The following is a 16,136-nucleotide window of genomic DNA, read 5'->3' as shown; positions in this document are numbered from 1 at the left end:
CTGCGGCGACTTGGAGTGAAACCAGCAGACACGAACGGGGAGAGGGAAAAAAAAAATGGGTGTGGCACGGCGTTTTTTTTTTTCTCAGCTGCTGGAATTTCTCCCGCCGCGGAGCCCGTCGATCGTCACGTCCACTGACCCTAGAGATCGAGCCCAGCATGCCCGAACCCCTACTCAAACGCCTCCCAAGGGTCCATCCACCCAAGCCATCGGATCGCCTTCGTGCATCCCCCCCAAGCCCAATCGAGATTCCAACGCCACGTGATGAACCCCTGCCACCCCGATCCCAACTTCTTCCAACCCTGGGAACGTCCGATTTCATCGAGCTTTAAATCCTGCCCGCCGAAGGCCGCTACAACACCACAGACCCACGTCGGAGAAAAGCGAGCTGTGTCTTTCCACACAGACGCTCTGGTTTTTGACACAGAGGCTGATCCAGAACACCGCAGAGCCTCTAGGCAAGCTCTGTGCCAATGGCAGCTCCCACAGCCTCTGTGTGACCCTCTGCGGTAGTCACACAGATTTGATCATTTTCCGATGTGACCGCACACACTCGAGAGCAGCATCACTTGGAACCATTATCAATCATTGTGTGCGGTGAAGCAAAGACGTACATACAAACAGGCTTTCCTGACAAGCGCTTGTTACTTGAGATGAGACTGAAACCATCGAAACCTTGTGCACGTCGCCGGATCACGGGGTCTAGATGCGCAGCTGCTCGGCATCCTTGTCCTCGAGATCGTAGTTGAGTGCGCCGCCAAAGATGCCTCCGAACAGCGGCGAGTGCAGGGGCGTCTTGCACGCCGACGACGGCAGCATCGCAGTGGCACTCGCGCCATCGTCCTTGGCCGCAGCCCTGCTGGGCATCGACGGCGTGGGGGTCGCATCCAGCTCGGCCTCGGGCAGGAACTGGCTGCTCGTGGGAGGTGCGAGGCTCGGTGCATCGCCCGACTGGAGCAGATCCTTTCCTGGCGCTGCGGGGCCGAACGGAGCTGGCGAGCCGCGCGGCGTGGGTGTGGCATCAGTGATGCGCATCCGCGGGAACGCCGTCGCGGGTGAGTCGCCCTCCTCGTATCCGCCGCCGCTGCCTTCCGGCAGGTTCGACAGCTGCAGCAGTGGCGTCGAGGGCATCGGCGATGCCGACACCGTCCGGCGCTCGTCGCCATCCTGCGGCGAGCCCACCTCGCCATTCTCCTGCGCAGCCAGCAACGCCGCGCGTCGCGCCCGCTTCTCGCGCTTCTCGCGACGCGTGATGCGCCCAGGACCGGCGCTGGTGTTGGAAGCCACACTGGCTGCATCGCCCGCCGCACCGCTGCCGCCCAGACGCATCGCCGCCACCTGGCTGTACGTCGGCGTATGCGCAGTGTACGGGCTCGACGACGGCGGAGGAATCTCGCCGCCGCGCGTCGGGAACAGCACGGGCGAGATGATAAACGAACGTCGTCGACCGGGCGTGCTGTCGCTCGAGCGGCCCGCTTCCAAAGGCTGCTCTACCTCCTGGTGCGGCTGGCGCAGAGGACTGATCGAGAACATCTCGGGATGGCGCACGGCATTCGAGCTCGAGCGGAACGGCGAGTTGGTGCGTCGGCTGCTTCCCGACTGGCCTTGCGAGCGCGTGAGCAGGAACGTCCCCAGCGGCTGTTGATGCTGATGCTGCTGCTGGAACGCGTTTTGAGACGGCACCGGCGCAGCCTGCGAATCGCGGAACGAGCCCATGGGGATCTTGTTCCATCGTGCAAACGCGTTGAGGTTGAGACCAGGTGCAGACGACGACGACTTGCGCGAGGCGCGCATCGACGGGCGTCGCTCCGCGTCCGGCGCTTCCGGCGACGGCGACTTGGAGCCAGCGCCGCGCCAGATCATGCTCGCATCCACCACGTCGTCCAGCTCCATCGGATCCACCTCGGCCACCGGCTCGGGCGACGATGGTGCCAACTCGCTGTACTCGTCCAGCGCCGAGGCAGCGTCGTTGGCCGACGAGAATCGTCGCAGACGCTTGGCAGAGAAGCCCTCGTCCATCAGCGAGCTCCTGCGTCCGGCGCTGCGCTTCTTGGCGAGACCCTTCTTTTCCAGGCTCCTCTTGCCCGAGAACGGAGATGGCGCCTTGCGCGAACCGTCAATCACGGCTCGGTGCACCGACTTGGCCGACGTGGGCATGAAGCTTCCCATCTGAGGCTTGGCCACATTCGTCTGGCGCTGATCCGGTGTCTTGGGTGCCATCATCTTGCCGTCGGCATGCACGGAGCTGCTAGCGGAGCTATCGGTGCCGTCGGCGGGTTGGCCGGCGATCGCAGGCACCTGCACACCAGCCACCATGTCGGCGGCTTCCTGAATCGTGACTCCCAGCGCGGCTGCGGCAGCCCGGAGGGTGCCTTCAGGATCGCGCGCCAGGTCTTCGGTCGAGATGGTGATGCCGACCTCGTTGGCAGCCTGCTCGTCCGATGACACGGGCGAGGCTCCCGATCCGCTGGAATGCTTGCCATTTGCGCTCGAGTCCGACGTCGCCGCGGCGGGGGCGTGTTGCAGCGCCGAAGGCGAAGGCATGTTGCTGCTGGCAGCAGGCGAAAGGCGGCGCGAGTTGGTGGCCATGGCACGCGCACGTCGCGCGTTGCGTCCGCCACGAGGCGCGACGGAGCCGACAAGCAGACGCGGATACGGCATGTCTTCGTCCGGAAGCTCATCCGTGGTGTCGCCGTCGTCGTCGGGCACAGTCAGGAAGCCGGCATGACTGCCGGCGCCAGACCAGAGTCGGTTGCCGCCCTGGTCGAACTCCCAATCGGCGCTGTCGTCGTCGCTGTCGTCGACAAACTCGAACTCGCCGTCCGAGCCAAAGACGGCCTCACCGTCGCCAGCCCTGGCGTAGATGAGACGGCCGTCGAGATCCTCGATGACGAGCAGCGGCATTTCGGGCTTGGGCAGGTCCGAGCCGTCCTCGGCACCTTCCGACGTGGCGACGGTCTGGTCGGCGCTGCCAGTGCCAATGTGGGCGATGAGCGGCGCATCGAGCAGGCCGCCTTCGAGGTCGCTGATGTCTCGGTCTTCGTCCGAGTCGGTGGTGAATTCGTCGTCGTCGTCGCCGATCTCGTTCTGCGTGTCGGGCGCGCCCGTCTCGCTGTCGGTGGAGGTTTCGAAAAAGTCGGTGAAGGAAGGCTCGGAGGACGAGTTGAAAGCCTCTTGCTGTTCGAAGAGCTCATCGTCGATGACGGGGAGGCCGTACATGCGCAGCGTGTCGGGCGACATGGAAAGCAGGTCGGCATCATCGCCATCGTCATCTTGATCGCCGTCTTCGTCGTCGGCTTCGGCGTCATCGCCAGCCTCGCCGGTCTGGCCGTCGCCGTTAGCCCGGCGTATCGCCATGGAGCGAGCGCGGTGCTGCAGATCACCCTTGCTGGCCCAGTTGCGGTCGCCAGCATGGCGCGATCGGTCGGTGGGGTCGCGATGTTGCAAGCGCGCCTTGGCCTTGGATTCGCGGTCGAGGGCGTCCTGGATGATGAAGCGCTCCTCTTCCTCCTCGGTGTCTTCGCCGGAAGCGCCGCTGCCGAGCAGCGACTCGCCATCGCCCGCCTCGGCGAGCTTGCGCTCCATCTCGGTATCCGAGTCCGACTCGAGGTCGTCATCGCTGTCGACGCTCCTTGCCTTGCCCTTGTTCAGGCTCGAATAGGAGGGACCGGCGACGGAAGCATCGTCTTGGGCGTCGTCATCCGAGGGGACGTCGGTGAGGTCCGAGTCGGTGTCGAGCTCGTCGAAGCGCTCCTTGCGAACGCTGGCCTTGCGTTCGCCGCGTGCGCGATCCTTCTTGGTCGAGTAGACCTTGGAGGGCTTCTTTGTGTTTTGGTTTCTGGGTGCCTTTCGGGAGGACATGGCGAGAGTGGGTACGGGCAGTTTGATGCCGGGAAAGTGTTTGGAGCCTAGGTCGTCGTCGTCGTCTGTGGAGCTGGATAGTTCGTTGTCGGACTGAAAAAGGGGACGCGGTGAGCCTCCTACGCTCGAGCCTGAGCGCGAAGGAGGGCCCGACTTAAATGCGCCGGTGCGGGCGTACGGGCTGGTACGGCCGGGCGTGCTCTGCAGCTTTGCCTGCAGGCTCTTGCGGTGGGTGAGGGGATGGACAGAGTCTGCTCGTCTAGCGGAACGTGCTGTTTTGCGAGAAGGTGGTCATCATGCGCAGGAGCCGGAGCACAAGAAGAGTCGGATGCAGTTAGTACAGGCTGCAAAGGGCAAGGCAGTCGAGAGCAGCCGTGCCGAATCCGTGTTCGATTCGCCGCGGCGCCATGCATGCAGCCGGCTTGCGAGAACTTACAGAAATCTGCGCTGAATTGGCGAGACATGAAGCTGGAGTAGGGACGAGCGATGCGGTGCCCGTATGGTGCGAGTAGAGTCGACTGGAAGGTCGGCGAAGGTGAGGACGGTGACGAGTTGAGATCACCACAGCAGCTTCGACGGGGTGCTTTTGCGTTTGGAATGCGGGGTTGAGAGCCGCACGCTCACGCAGAGGCGGGGGGGTGGTGGGAGAGACACGATGTGGTGTCGGCCGTCTACGGTGCAGTTGGATGCACGGGATACGATGACGGTCTGGTATTGTGGTAGAAGAATCCGAGAGTATGCGAAGAGTTGGGCAAGAGCGGAAGGGAGCGGTGGGCGGCACTGAACATGTTCTGATGTAGGAATGGTCAGATGGGTCGTCCCTTGGCTAGCGCTTCTTGAACCCGGGTGGAGTGCAAAGCGTGTGCTAGATGGCGGGGCCAGGCGGTGAGCAGGATGGAATGTCGAAGTAGAGGCGTGGAAGGTTACAGAGAAAAGCCTGGATACGACTTGATTCTCAAGATCGATGGCTGAAGGATGTCGGCGTAGCGAATTGCAGGCCGAACCTGTTGGGCGATACGGTGGTGGTTCGTGCTATCTTTGATAGGTGGTTTGATAGGTGGTTGAAAGCTGTATGTGCTAGTGAGCAACGTGCATCCGATAGCTTGAATATGTAGGCGCGAATGACAAGCTTCGAGGTGGATGCAACAGCGACAGCAGAAGAAGAGGAGGGGAGAGGTTGGTGGGTTGGAGAAGAGGTGTTGGAACTTCCAGAGTCACGGATGGCAACCATCCAAAATCGCAGAACCGGGAGCCCAGGCGCGCATCGCAGCAGAAGCAGAAGCAGCAGAAGCAGCAGCAGCGCAGCAGAACCGGAACTGAGCCGTCGGGGCGTCTGCGCAACTTTTGTCCGGCGCCGACCTCAACCTCTGGAGCCTCCTAAAAAAATTCAGGCTCTGGCGCAGTGCCTCTCCTTTTTTGCGCTGCAGCCGCCACTTTTGGATTTTTGGGAGTTGTGGCAATTTGACCGCTCTCTTGCCTCATTTTTTTTTGGACCGAAAGTGTTGTTGTGGCACACTGGCCTGGAGCCAGGCGAGATAACAACACCGCTCGACTCTGCTCACGCGCCCAGACAAGCAGGGTTTTTTTTTCTTCTCGCTTCAACGCTTCGCGCTAGCGCCGCATCGTCGCTGACCGGTGCGAGGATTTTTTTTCCCCTTCTCCTCGAGGTGACGCACTCTTGCCTTTATGCGGATCCCAGGGTTCAAGAAATTTGAGGGGAAAAAACAATCGTCAAACCACCCGATTGCGCCTTCCAGCTTCACCCGATCATCAGCACAACGATACCGTTGCGGTCATCTCCGAGCATGGCCCTCACTCCCTCAGCCTCACTTTCAGCAAAGACGCCGGTCGATCCAGGTGTGATGATGACATTGCGGAATGCTCTGTGCAAATCAGCCTCGAAGTTCATTGCCGTACCTGCGTACCAGACGCACCGCGAGGATGCCGGCCACGAGCGCACAGCAGCCGCCCAGGCGGAAGACGATGCCGAGCGAGTCGCTTCTCTGGCCGACTGGTGCGTCGGCGGGCGAGCCGTCAGCGCCGGTGCGCGAATCACCCGAGCCACTCTTCGGCTCCATGATGGCGAAGATGAGCGACGACAGCGCAGTGACTAGGAACTGCGGAATCACAATCGCAACATTGTGCAGCCCGAGCACGGTGCCTGCGTGTGTAGACGTGCTCGACGCTGATGTCGATCCTTGCTCCAGATCTGCATCCCGGCCGTGGTCGTGAGGGCTGTTGTCTCCGTTTGTACGGTCACTTTCGCCGCCAAAGGAGAGTGTAGATTCGAGACGCTCGTCGTCGTCCGAGTCGGCATCGCCGTGTGCGTGCTGGGGATACTTCTGACTGGCGTGCGAGACGGGTCTCGACCGGCTCTGTCCGGATGCATCGTAGGAAGGCGTGCGACTGATGGACCTGCGCTGCTGGTCGTCGTCGCGCGAGCTGTCTCCGAGCAAGGCCATCGTCACCTCGTCTGCCTCGTCGCGCGATGCACGCACGGACGACGTCGGCCTGCTGAGCGCAAGCCCGCCAATCCCTGCTCCGGCTGGCACCTCCTTGGCATGCTGCGTCTGGATAAGAATACCCAGCAGGCTGTAGGGGATCCAGTTGCTGCACGCAAAGCAGAATCCCACCGACGCAATCACCCACGTCGCCAGAAACACGCTCTGCGTGAGCCCGGCAAAGTAGGTGCCCATCATGGAGATGAAAAACACAAAGTTGGCAAACACCCACCAGAACGGCAGCTCGGGCCAGCGGTCGCGCATCCCGCGCAGTCTGCGCACGAGTGCCGAGTTGGCAAACCACACGGGATGCGTCTGCGACTCGTGCACCGGATTGGGCACCACCATCGGCAGCACGATCGACGTCACGAGCGACAGCACCGCATGCCAGAAGAATGCGCGGCTGCCAGCACGTGTGGCCTCTTCGAACAGCTCGTGGTCGGACTGCTTGCCGCCGTTCATGCGCACGTCCGCCTTGTAGATCTCGCCCACCCACACGGTGCTGTAGAAGAGGATGGGGAACCAGCCGATCTGGGCGAAGAACTGGATCTTGAAGATCTCGACGATCGGCTGCGGAAGGCTGCGCGCCTGGGTGTAGAGGTCCGCAAACACGGCTGCGGCTCCCGAAGCCTTTTGTTTCGCGGATGAGCCGCGTGTACGCGACGGAACGAGCACCTGCTCTTCGACGCGAAACACCACAAGCGCATGTGTGGCGACAAGGATGGCGCTGACGAGCACCGAGATGATCTGGATCTGCGTCTTGCCCAGAAACGTAGGGGACACACTGGGCAGATCCAGGTTGCCGATGAGGAAGCTCAGCACGGATCCGACGCCGCAGAGGCGTGCCGCCCAGGCATTGGCTTCAGCCTGGTCTTCCGTGGCGGCGACGTCGACCATGAGTGCGCGGTCGAGCGCCGTGACTGCATTCACCGAAAAGTCGACGAGGTATACTGCCAGCACGCCCATGAGGATGGCGAGGCTGCGATGGGCGTCCGACTCGTGCGTGGTGAACCAGCCCGCCACTTCTCTTGCAAAGCCGAGCAGCAGGATGCTCGCTGCGCAGATGAGCGTGGATGCAGCCAGGAACGGCCGACGCCTTCCAAAGCGCGACGTGCTGTTGTCCGCCAGGCTGCCGATGAGCGGCTGCACGATGAGGCCCGACAGCGGTCCCGCGACAAACACGGCCGCCATGGCCGATTTGGAGAGCCCAAGGTCGAGCAGATACGGTGGTGCAAACGCCATGTCCATCGACCACACCGTCTGTGCACCGAGCACGCCGAGCGTGAGCAGAGGCAGCTGCAGCGGCTCCGGAGCATGGACGCGGGCATCGCCCACGAGCCGAAGCCCAGCACTAGCCGTGCCGACAGACGCCATCGAGACTCCCACCATCGCGAGCGTCCGACGATGAGGGGTGAGAGTGCAGAGTCGGCGCTGGAGGCGATTCCTGGAAGGAGGCTGACGGTGCCGTCTATGGCATGGTCCGTCCGAGTCCTTGCGATAGTCTCGATGTCCGTGTGTGGTTTAGGCTTGCAGATGGTGCTCCTGGGAAGAGGGTGGCGTGGATGAGAGCGTGTTTGAGAGAAGCTTCGAGACGAACCGCCGCGCAATCCATTTGGTGGGGCAGTGGAGAGGTGCTGTCGAAGCATGCATGTGTGTGGGGCGCGCGGTGCGGTGCGGCTGGCTGCAAGGAGGATTCGGAGCGTTCCTGGCAGAGGCGCCGGAGCGTTAATTGCTCGCGAATGCTGACTGAACCCTGGCTTGGGCCTGCGTGTCTCGCGCAGACCAACACCGGAAGAGTGGCCTCTGCACGCGCCAAGCGAATTTTTGAGATTACAATGTTAGGTTTACCAAAGTGTCGAATGCTGTTTTTCTCTCGCTTTCGTGCGGCTGCCGCGAAGGAAACGCGGTCGGTTCGAGTGGAGTGGAATCGGCACATTTGGACACGAATCGCTTCTCCTGCTTCTCGTCGTCGTCTCCACCGCATCCTCTTCCAACCGACTCCAGACAGACAGACATCCAGCGCAGAGCAACAACAGGATACGCACCTGTCACATCGCACCGCGGCGTTAGAACCAGATAGCTCTTGCGAGCATTACTGTCAAAACACCGTCGAGACTCACGGATTCCGATCATCCTCAAGGCACCCTAGTCGATCGTACCTTTCCCTATCCTACCTTTCACGGTCTCTCACAGCCTGGCACCTCAAAGCTCATAACATGTCGAGTGTAAGTAGGTCCCTCCAGCGCGGAGGTTCTCCATCGGATCTTAGATATGCATGCTGACGCCTCTGTTTCTTGTGTGTGGCAGTTCCAGCCAGTCAACCCAAAACCGTTTCTGCAGCTGCAAACGGGCAAGCCGGTGTTGGTGCGGCTGAAGTGGGGCATGGAGTACAAGGGCTTCCTGGTGAGCACGGACAGCTACATGAACCTCCAACTCGCCAACACCGAAGAGTTCCAAGACGGCAAGTCCAACGGCATGCTCGGCGAGGTCTTTATCCGTTGCAACAACGTGCTCTACCTGCGAGAACTTACGGACGAATCTACATGATCCCCTGCTCAGCCCCAAAATCCAAAACTTCCTTTCGACATCCATGTCAAACCCGGCTCTCACATTGTATTAGTACGACCCGAAAAAGCAATCATTTGTCTCAACCACCAGCTCAGTTTCTGCGAGATCTGCGGACGGGGTTGGGAATTTCTGTACATTGATCGCGTTGCGATGCGGAATTTTTACATGTGAGCGTGCGGGTCCTCGGGAGGCTGTTCGGGTGCAATGGTAATGGCATCGTCGATGCGGAGCAAGCTCGTAGCCGCCTCGAGCGCCGACTTGAGACTGCGGATCTTGCTCACGGTGGGCTCGAGCACACCCGCCTTGAGGTTGTCCCTCACCTGGCCGTTGAGCAGATCGAGTCCGTAGAAGCGCAGCGCCTTTTTAGGGTCGCCTGCATTGGCGCTCTGCGCTGCATTGTGGTAGGCGCGAAGCTTGGCGACCAGATCGGTGCTGTCCTTGGCGGCGTTGACAGCGAGCGTCTTGGGGATGACGAGGAGCGCCTGGGCGAATTCGGCAATGGCAAGCTGCTCGCGACTGCCGAGCGTGGTGGCAAAATTCTCGAGGTAGATGCTGAGTGCCGACTCGACCGCTCCGCCACCGGGCACGACCGAGCCGCTCTCGAGCGTGCGCTTGATGACGCACAGGCTGTCGTGGAGCGCACGCTCCATCTCGTCGAGCAGATAGTCGTTGGCACCGCGCAGCACGATCGAGCTCGAGCTGACGGTCTTGGTGCCGCGCACGAGGATGAGCTCGTCGTCGCTGATGCGCTCCTGCGCCACCTCGTCGGCGGTACCCAGGCTGCTCGCCTCGAACGTCTCCTCGCCCTCGAGGTTGCTGAGACTGCTGACGAGCTGGCCGCCGGTGGCCTTTGCGATCCTGCGCAGGTCCTCCTTGCGGCAGCGGCGAACGGCCATGGCGCCGGCCTCGACAAACTCCTTGAGGCAGAGGTCGTCGATGCCCTTGGTGGTGAGGATGACGTTGGCGCCCGAGGCGAGGATCTTGCGCACGCGCTCGAGCACGATCTCGGACTCGCGCGCGCGGATCTTTTCGAGCTGGTCGGGGTCGTCGATGGTGATGTGGACGCCGAGGTGCATGCGCTGCTTGACGAGGTTGATGTCGAGCAGCGCGATCTTTGCGTTGGTGACGCGCGTCTTCATGGCCTGCGAGGCGACGGTGCAGTTGAGGGCGTAGCCGTTGATGAAGAGCGACTCGCGCGCCGACTTGCCGTGCGCCTTGAGCACGTTGACCGCCTTGACCGGGTACTTTGTCTCTCCGCGCGGGTTGACGGTCTTGACGGCGAGCATGGCGTCGACGGCGATCTGAGCGAAAAAGTCGTCGTCGGCGCCGATGATCTTGCTCGACATGCTGGTCTTTGCGACGTTGATGAGCGACTCCTTGCCGAGCGTGTCGACCTTGGTGGAGAGCTGGTCCTGGAGGTATTTGCAGGCCTCGCGGCAGGCGAGACGGTAGCCGGTGATGATGGTGGTGGGGTGGATCTTGTTCTTGACGAGCTCGTTGGCGCGACGGAGGAGCTCGGCGGCGATGATGACGACCGAGGTGGTGCCGTCGCCGACCTCCTTGTCCTGCTGCTGTGCGAGCTCGACGAGGATGCGGCCTGCGGGCTGGTCGACCTCGAGGAGCGAGAGGATGGTGGCGCCGTCGTTGGAGATGGTGACGTCGCCAATGTCGTCGACGAGCATCTTGTCGAGGCCGACGGGGCCGAGCGACGACTTGACGATGTTGGCGATGGACTGGGCAGCAAGCACGTTCTGGTTGCGAATCTCTGCGCCCGAGAGACGCTCGCCGCCGATGAAGAGACCGGCGTTGCGCGGGTCCTTTTGGAAGAGCTGCGCCATGGCTGCGGTGGAGTTATGTGGTGGGTGCTAAGCCGGTGGGTGGAGGAGTATGTCAATTCGGATGCAACGGACAGGCGCAAGAGCAGGCGCTAACGTCGAGGTTGCGGTGGTGGTGGTGGTGGTGGTGCCGTGGCTGAGGACGTGACCGGCTCGAATCTGCTTGGAGGCGATGAAGTGGCAGCAGTCGATAGTCGATAGCGGAACGAGGAGCGAAAGCAAGGCTGAGCCAGTCGAGCTTCCGCCGCCAACACGTCCCTTCGCCGCGACGACTTTGAGCAACACTTGCTCCGAGCACAAGCACACACACCTACAAAACGCAGCGACGCGCGCACCGCACTCAGCACCGCACCTCTGCACCAGCCTCAACTGCCGCGCTGCCAACCGACCAAAAAGTTGTCGGTCAGAAGAAATTGGCGCCTCGCTGCTTCTCTGCCTTTGTCCACGCCGCCGCCGCGCGCAGAGTGTTGCTTTGCTGCCTTTTCTTCCTCGAGCTTCTTCGCTGGGCCCCGGTATTTCGCTCTAACATTTTAAATCGTCACCACATGTTTTGTGTATCGGTCTCACATCAAATGCGGATTGCGATCGGGCACGACCTTTGTAGTCGCGTCGCCGAGCTGCGATTTCAAAGCCACTTTGAGAAGAAATTGAGCTGAAAAGGCGAGCAAAATACGCGAGCCTGACTCCATTTACGGGACGCGTGCTGGAATGGCGTGGTTCTGTGGGAGAGACAAATTTTCACGCCCCGTTTTCTTTTCCATTTTTTCTTTTCTTCTTTTACCTCGCTTTGGGCCCTGTGGGCTTGGCGGGCGAACCCTTGCTGCTTGCTGCTTGGTTCTTGCTTTTTGGGGGATTCTTATTTGTTCGGGCACGCGACAGATCAAAGCAGCCGGGTATTTTGGCGCAGCAGCCCCCGCAGCCAAGCCTAAAAAAATTGCAGCCAGAGGTGGTGAGCAGAGAGAGGCTTTTTCAGATGATGGCTTCGCTCTCTCTTTCGACGGCCCTGCAGGCCTGTCTGTCCATTTTTTTCCCGTTCATATCGCCGTGCATACTCGACGCGGATCCGCAAACAGTGAGGAGCGAAAGTCGGTCCCTCGGCATCCTTCTCCCCTTCCATCATCGTACTTTACCCTTCGCATCCAGCTTCGGCTCCTCTCGCACATCCGCTCGCATTGTCGCTGCCCATCAGTCGACCCGGATTGGACGTGCTCAACAAATCGCACTTCGACCCTCGAGCAAGCCTCGTACCGCCCCCGCACTGCCTTCCTGGCATCCCATAGGTTCGACTAGCCTTTAACATCTCCCCATCTCTGCAACGATCCATACCAGCCCTTACTCGCTCTTTCAGTCCCGCCACGCTTCGACGTCGATACCATCCTAGATCCGAACGCCCAACAAGCCCACTCACCGGCTCGCAAATCGCACCGCTTCGCTCGTCTTTATACCGTCCTTGTATCGGCCCAATCGGCCTCGTTTACTCTAGAGTCACGCAGCTCCCGCTTATACCACTCGTCCCCGCAACGCGCATCCGCCAGCTTGCCCGTCGACGCCGACCGCTTCGACGCTGTACTACACGCATTTCTCGGTATACCTGTCTCGTCTCTGTCAAAACGTCCGCCTCAAGGCCCAAATCAAGGTTTCGCTCCGACACCACAGCGGACGCCACAAGCCACCTCTTGACCATCTAGACGCCATTCCAGCCAGCTGGTGCTTTTTACGCACTTTCATCGTGGCAGCCATCCTAGCCATCCAGCTGCTCGCCTCGCCATCATCCGCACAGCTTCATTTTCGCCGCGCCATCCGTGTCGCCAGCATACGCACACATTCAGTCGCTCAGAGTCACCACAAACGGGCCGCATCCCTGGCCTTCCAAGTGGTCACAAGTCTCTAGACTCGCGCGCAGTCCTTCCTCACACCAACTCGGGTTCCCGCGTGAAGCTCGAGCACCCCCCGTCAAGGTACCCACTGCTGAGTGCATCCACCGCTTGCGACGGCAGCCATTCCCGTCGCTCCTTCCTTCCCGCACGCACGCGTCAACATGTCGGCAGGCACCTCACCCCCAGGCATGCCCGCCTTCAACTTGGCCCACTTCCCTTCCGACTCGGACCGTAGCGCTGCAGCACGCACGCTCTTCTCCCGCAGCACATCCTCCGATGACGGCCACGCCACCGTCAACCTTCCACAGAGCAGCCCAAACTCGGCAGCCCATCAAGCACACGACGCCGCTGCCGGCCACGCCCAGCAAGCCTCTTCCTTTGCTGGTCAAGGCAACATCGGCCCTCAGTCCGGCGGCTCCCAAGCTCCCGGTCCAGCCAATGCGCCGCCTTTCTCCGCAAGGTCCGCATACGACCAGGCAAGTCGTCTGCGTCACAACTTCAACGCCCGCAGCTCCTCGCCTCTCTCCCGTCCGCCTCTCTTCAGCCCCAACCTGCTGCACGAAGTCGAGCGCTCCTCGTTCCCGCTCCGATCGCCATCAGGCTCCCATCCTGCCTCCTCACCTCCGCCCAGGAGCAACGTCACCTCTCCACGCTACTTCAACGATCCCAGCCACGGCGCTTCCAACTCGCATCACCATCACCACCATGCCCAGCACAACCCGCATCCCGCCCACTCGCTCCCGCATTCTCAGCAACCACAGCACCAGCATCTCCATCCGCAACAATCGCATCAGCAAGCTGCCAGCAGCACAAACCAGTACTCCGCTCCTAACTTGGCGCACCTGCACGGCCAACCACAATCCTCCTGGCAACAGCCCCGTGGCGGCATCACGGGTCCCCTCGACTACCCGCCCTCCATGCAGACAGCAGCCGGACCGCCACTCAACCCTCTCGACCGCCCGCATTCGTCCATGTCCGAGCGCACCTCGCGTCTCCAGGAGGCCGCCGCACGAGGCATGGGTCCAGGCACCGCTCAGAGCCCCGTCGGCTCCATCCACAAGGATTCCGAGTACAGCATCTTTGTCGGTGACCTCAGCCCCGATCTGCGCGAAGACGACCTGGTGGCGCAGTTCCTCCAGCCTCCGTCCTGGCCGCCTGCGCATCCGTTCGCATCCGCGCTCATCAACGCGCAGCAGGCTCAGGGCGTCTATCAGCCCGGTGCACACATCGGTCCCGCTCCCTTCCACTCGACCAAATCCGCAAAGATCATGACCGACCCCGTCACCGGCGTCTCCAAGGGCTACGGATTCGTCCGCTTTGCCCTCGAGGCCGACTGCAACCGCGCCCTCGTCGAGATGCAAGGCGTCGTCGTCTCGCCCGCCAACGGCCTCTCGCCCGGTCGTCCGCTGCGTGTCAGCACGGCTACGCCTAAGAATCGCGGCGCCGCACCTCCGCTCCCGCACGGCCTTCAGGGCGACCCCAACACCCAGCATCTCCAAATGCCGCGCCCTCACAACCCGGCTCAGAATGCCGGTGCGTCTTTCTTGTACGGAGGTGCGGGAGGCGCCAGTGGCATGGGCGCACGTGGCGAAGTGGTGTCGCCTCAGCCTCATTCGCGACAGCAGTCGAGTCCGCCCGACGGCATTCCGCTCACCTCGCCGATCTCGCCTGCCTCGCCGTACGACGGCCCCAACAGCGCCGCCAACAACCACGGTATGATGGGCCCGCCTCTCGGACAGCTCTACGGCTCCTTCCCCAACGGCGGCGGCGATGGCACTCGAGACTCGTCGCCCGCTGGCATGCTCCGTTCGCACACGCCTTCTTCGGCGCCACCGCTCCCTCACCAGGGCGGCGGAGGCGGAGGCGGCAATCCAGGCGACAGCGCCGCGGATCCGAACAACACCACCGTGTTCGTCGGCGGCCTTTCGTCGCTCATCTCCGAGTCGACGCTGCGCCGATACTTTGAGCACTTTGGCGAGATCACCTACGTCAAGATCCCGCCCGGCAAGGGCTGCGGCTTCGTGCAGTACGTCCGCAAGCAAGACGCCGAGAACGCGATCCAGCGCATGAACGGCTTTCCCATCCTCAACTCCAAGATCCGTCTCAGCTGGGGCCGCAGCCAGGGCGACAAGGCGGCGGCGGCAGCGGCGCAGACCATGGCGCACTACGCACAGCTCGGTCAGCTCGCGAGCCTTGCCGGGCTCAGCACGCTCAGTCCGTCGCAGCTGGCCCAGCTTGCCGGCCTCGGGAGTGCACTGAGTGCGGTGCAGGCACAGGCGCAGAGAGGACCCGCATACGGCCCAGGCAACCCGGCGCTCGCCAACGACCCGCTGTCTACACTCGCTCGCCAGCTTGCGGCCGCCAATCTCGGCGGCGGCGGCCCTGGCATGGTGGGTGGCAGCCCCAACGTGGTTGGCTTGGGTCCGCGAGGTCCTCTGCCGCCTTTCCTGCAGCAGCAGCCGTCTTCGCCGCACGATCAAGCACATGCGTCTTCGCACCACCAGCCTGGGCATGCGCAGCATCAATTCCGCGGACCCGGCGGGTTCGGCTCAACCCAGCACGCGGGCCCGCCCGGTGTAGGTATGAACGAAGCCGGCGCCTCTGGCTACGGCGGCAGCTCGAGCTCGCATTCGAACCACGGCTTTGACTTTGACCCGCGTGGAGGGCAGCAGGCGGGATCGATGGGCTTTGGCTCGGGCGCGCAAGACGCTCCAAGGGGTAGGCCGCCGTTCGCAACGCATGCTTCGCACGACGACGGCGCGCTCTCCGAGTCGGAACTCGTGGATGCCTTTGCCGGACTCGACTTTGACGAGAACACGCGTGCGGCGCTTGCGGCGCGGCTGCAGGCTGCCCAAGCCCGACCGCATGCCAACGGGTTCGAGGTTGGGAACAATGCGACGGGACGAGCCGATCCCTTTGCGCGCGGCTACAACCGCGACCCCAACGCGTTCATGTTCAGCCCCTTCAGCCCGTCCGACTCGCCGCTGGTAGGTGGCAAAGCCGACTTGCCCACAAAATCGTCGCTCCTGGCCAACCGCCCTGACGACGATGCTTCCACAGCAAAGGATGCCAGCCCCACCAACGCCAACCGTTGAAACCCACCCAACACCGTCCTCCCCCCCACCTTGTCCGTGCCGCGCTCTTTCAAGTCTTTCTGCTACGCATGCACCGTTTTGACCTCCCTGCTACGCCGTCTTCCCCATCTGCACCGCTCGTTTTCTTCCTTGGCAAGCATTCAACAAGCTTCGTAGACCTTCTGTATCACCTTTCGCTTCGGCTTCGACTAGTTTTCGCCCCAAAGATTGTACCACCTCGGCCCCCACCCCGCGCGCGCGTATAGAATGTGCGCTCAAAAGAATGTAAGAGTATCATCGTGTCGATGCCTCAGCTTGTGCAAGCGGATGTGTTGCGATCGTCGTGCCGCGCTGTCTCGGCGTCTTGGTTGTGGCGCAAAACATCACTGGTTGCTGCCTCTTAGCAGTGCGAATGAATAT

General features: G+C 62.0%; 5 protein-coding genes across 5 annotated transcripts; 2 read left to right on the top strand and 3 right to left on the bottom strand.

Annotated features, from left to right (window-relative positions):
- Positions 1-702: 702 nt before the first annotated feature.
- On the bottom strand, positions 703-4,649 carry PAN0_007c3232 (uncharacterized protein; the record flags this gene model as incomplete). The annotated part of the gene is made up of 3 exons (XM_014801317.1): positions 703-4,133; positions 4,298-4,379; positions 4,554-4,649. 3 exons carry the CDS (start codon positions 4,647-4,649, stop codon positions 703-705), a joined length of 3,609 nt encoding a protein of 1,202 aa, XP_014656803.1.
- Positions 4,650-5,753: 1,104 nt separating this feature from the next.
- PAN0_007c3231 (MFS general substrate transporter) lies at positions 5,754-7,751 on the bottom strand (the record flags this gene model as incomplete). Its single annotated transcript, XM_014801316.1, has 1 exon — positions 5,754-7,751. One exon carries the CDS (start codon positions 7,749-7,751, stop codon positions 5,754-5,756), a length of 1,998 nt encoding a protein of 665 aa, XP_014656802.1.
- An 827-nt stretch (positions 7,752-8,578) lies between these two features.
- PAN0_007d3230 (small nuclear ribonucleoprotein SmF) lies at positions 8,579-8,909 on the top strand (the record flags this gene model as incomplete). Its single annotated transcript, XM_014801315.1, has 2 exons — positions 8,579-8,587; positions 8,670-8,909. 2 exons carry the CDS (start codon positions 8,579-8,581, stop codon positions 8,907-8,909), a joined length of 249 nt encoding a protein of 82 aa, XP_014656801.1.
- Positions 8,910-9,091: 182 nt separating this feature from the next.
- Positions 9,092-10,768, bottom strand: PAN0_007c3229 (t-complex protein 1; the record flags this gene model as incomplete). The annotated part of the gene is made up of 1 exon (XM_014801314.1): positions 9,092-10,768. The coding sequence occupies one exon, from the start codon at positions 10,766-10,768 to the stop codon at positions 9,092-9,094; it is 1,677 nt and encodes a 558-aa protein (XP_014656800.1).
- Positions 10,769-12,803: 2,035 nt separating this feature from the next.
- On the top strand, positions 12,804-15,737 carry PAN0_007d3228 (uncharacterized protein; the record flags this gene model as incomplete). Its single annotated transcript, XM_014801313.1, has 1 exon — positions 12,804-15,737. The coding sequence occupies one exon, from the start codon at positions 12,804-12,806 to the stop codon at positions 15,735-15,737; it is 2,934 nt and encodes a 977-aa protein (XP_014656799.1).
- Positions 15,738-16,136: the final 399 nt, after the last annotated feature.

This window comes from Moesziomyces antarcticus, assembly GCF_000747765.1.
Source record: "Moesziomyces antarcticus DNA, scaffold: scaffold_v10007, strain JCM 10317, whole genome shotgun sequence".
NCBI classification, from domain to species: domain Eukaryota; kingdom Fungi; phylum Basidiomycota; class Ustilaginomycetes; order Ustilaginales; family Ustilaginaceae; genus Moesziomyces; species Moesziomyces antarcticus.
The sequence above is the reverse complement of the archived record's forward strand: the minus strand, read 5'-3'. Positions and strand labels throughout refer to the sequence as shown.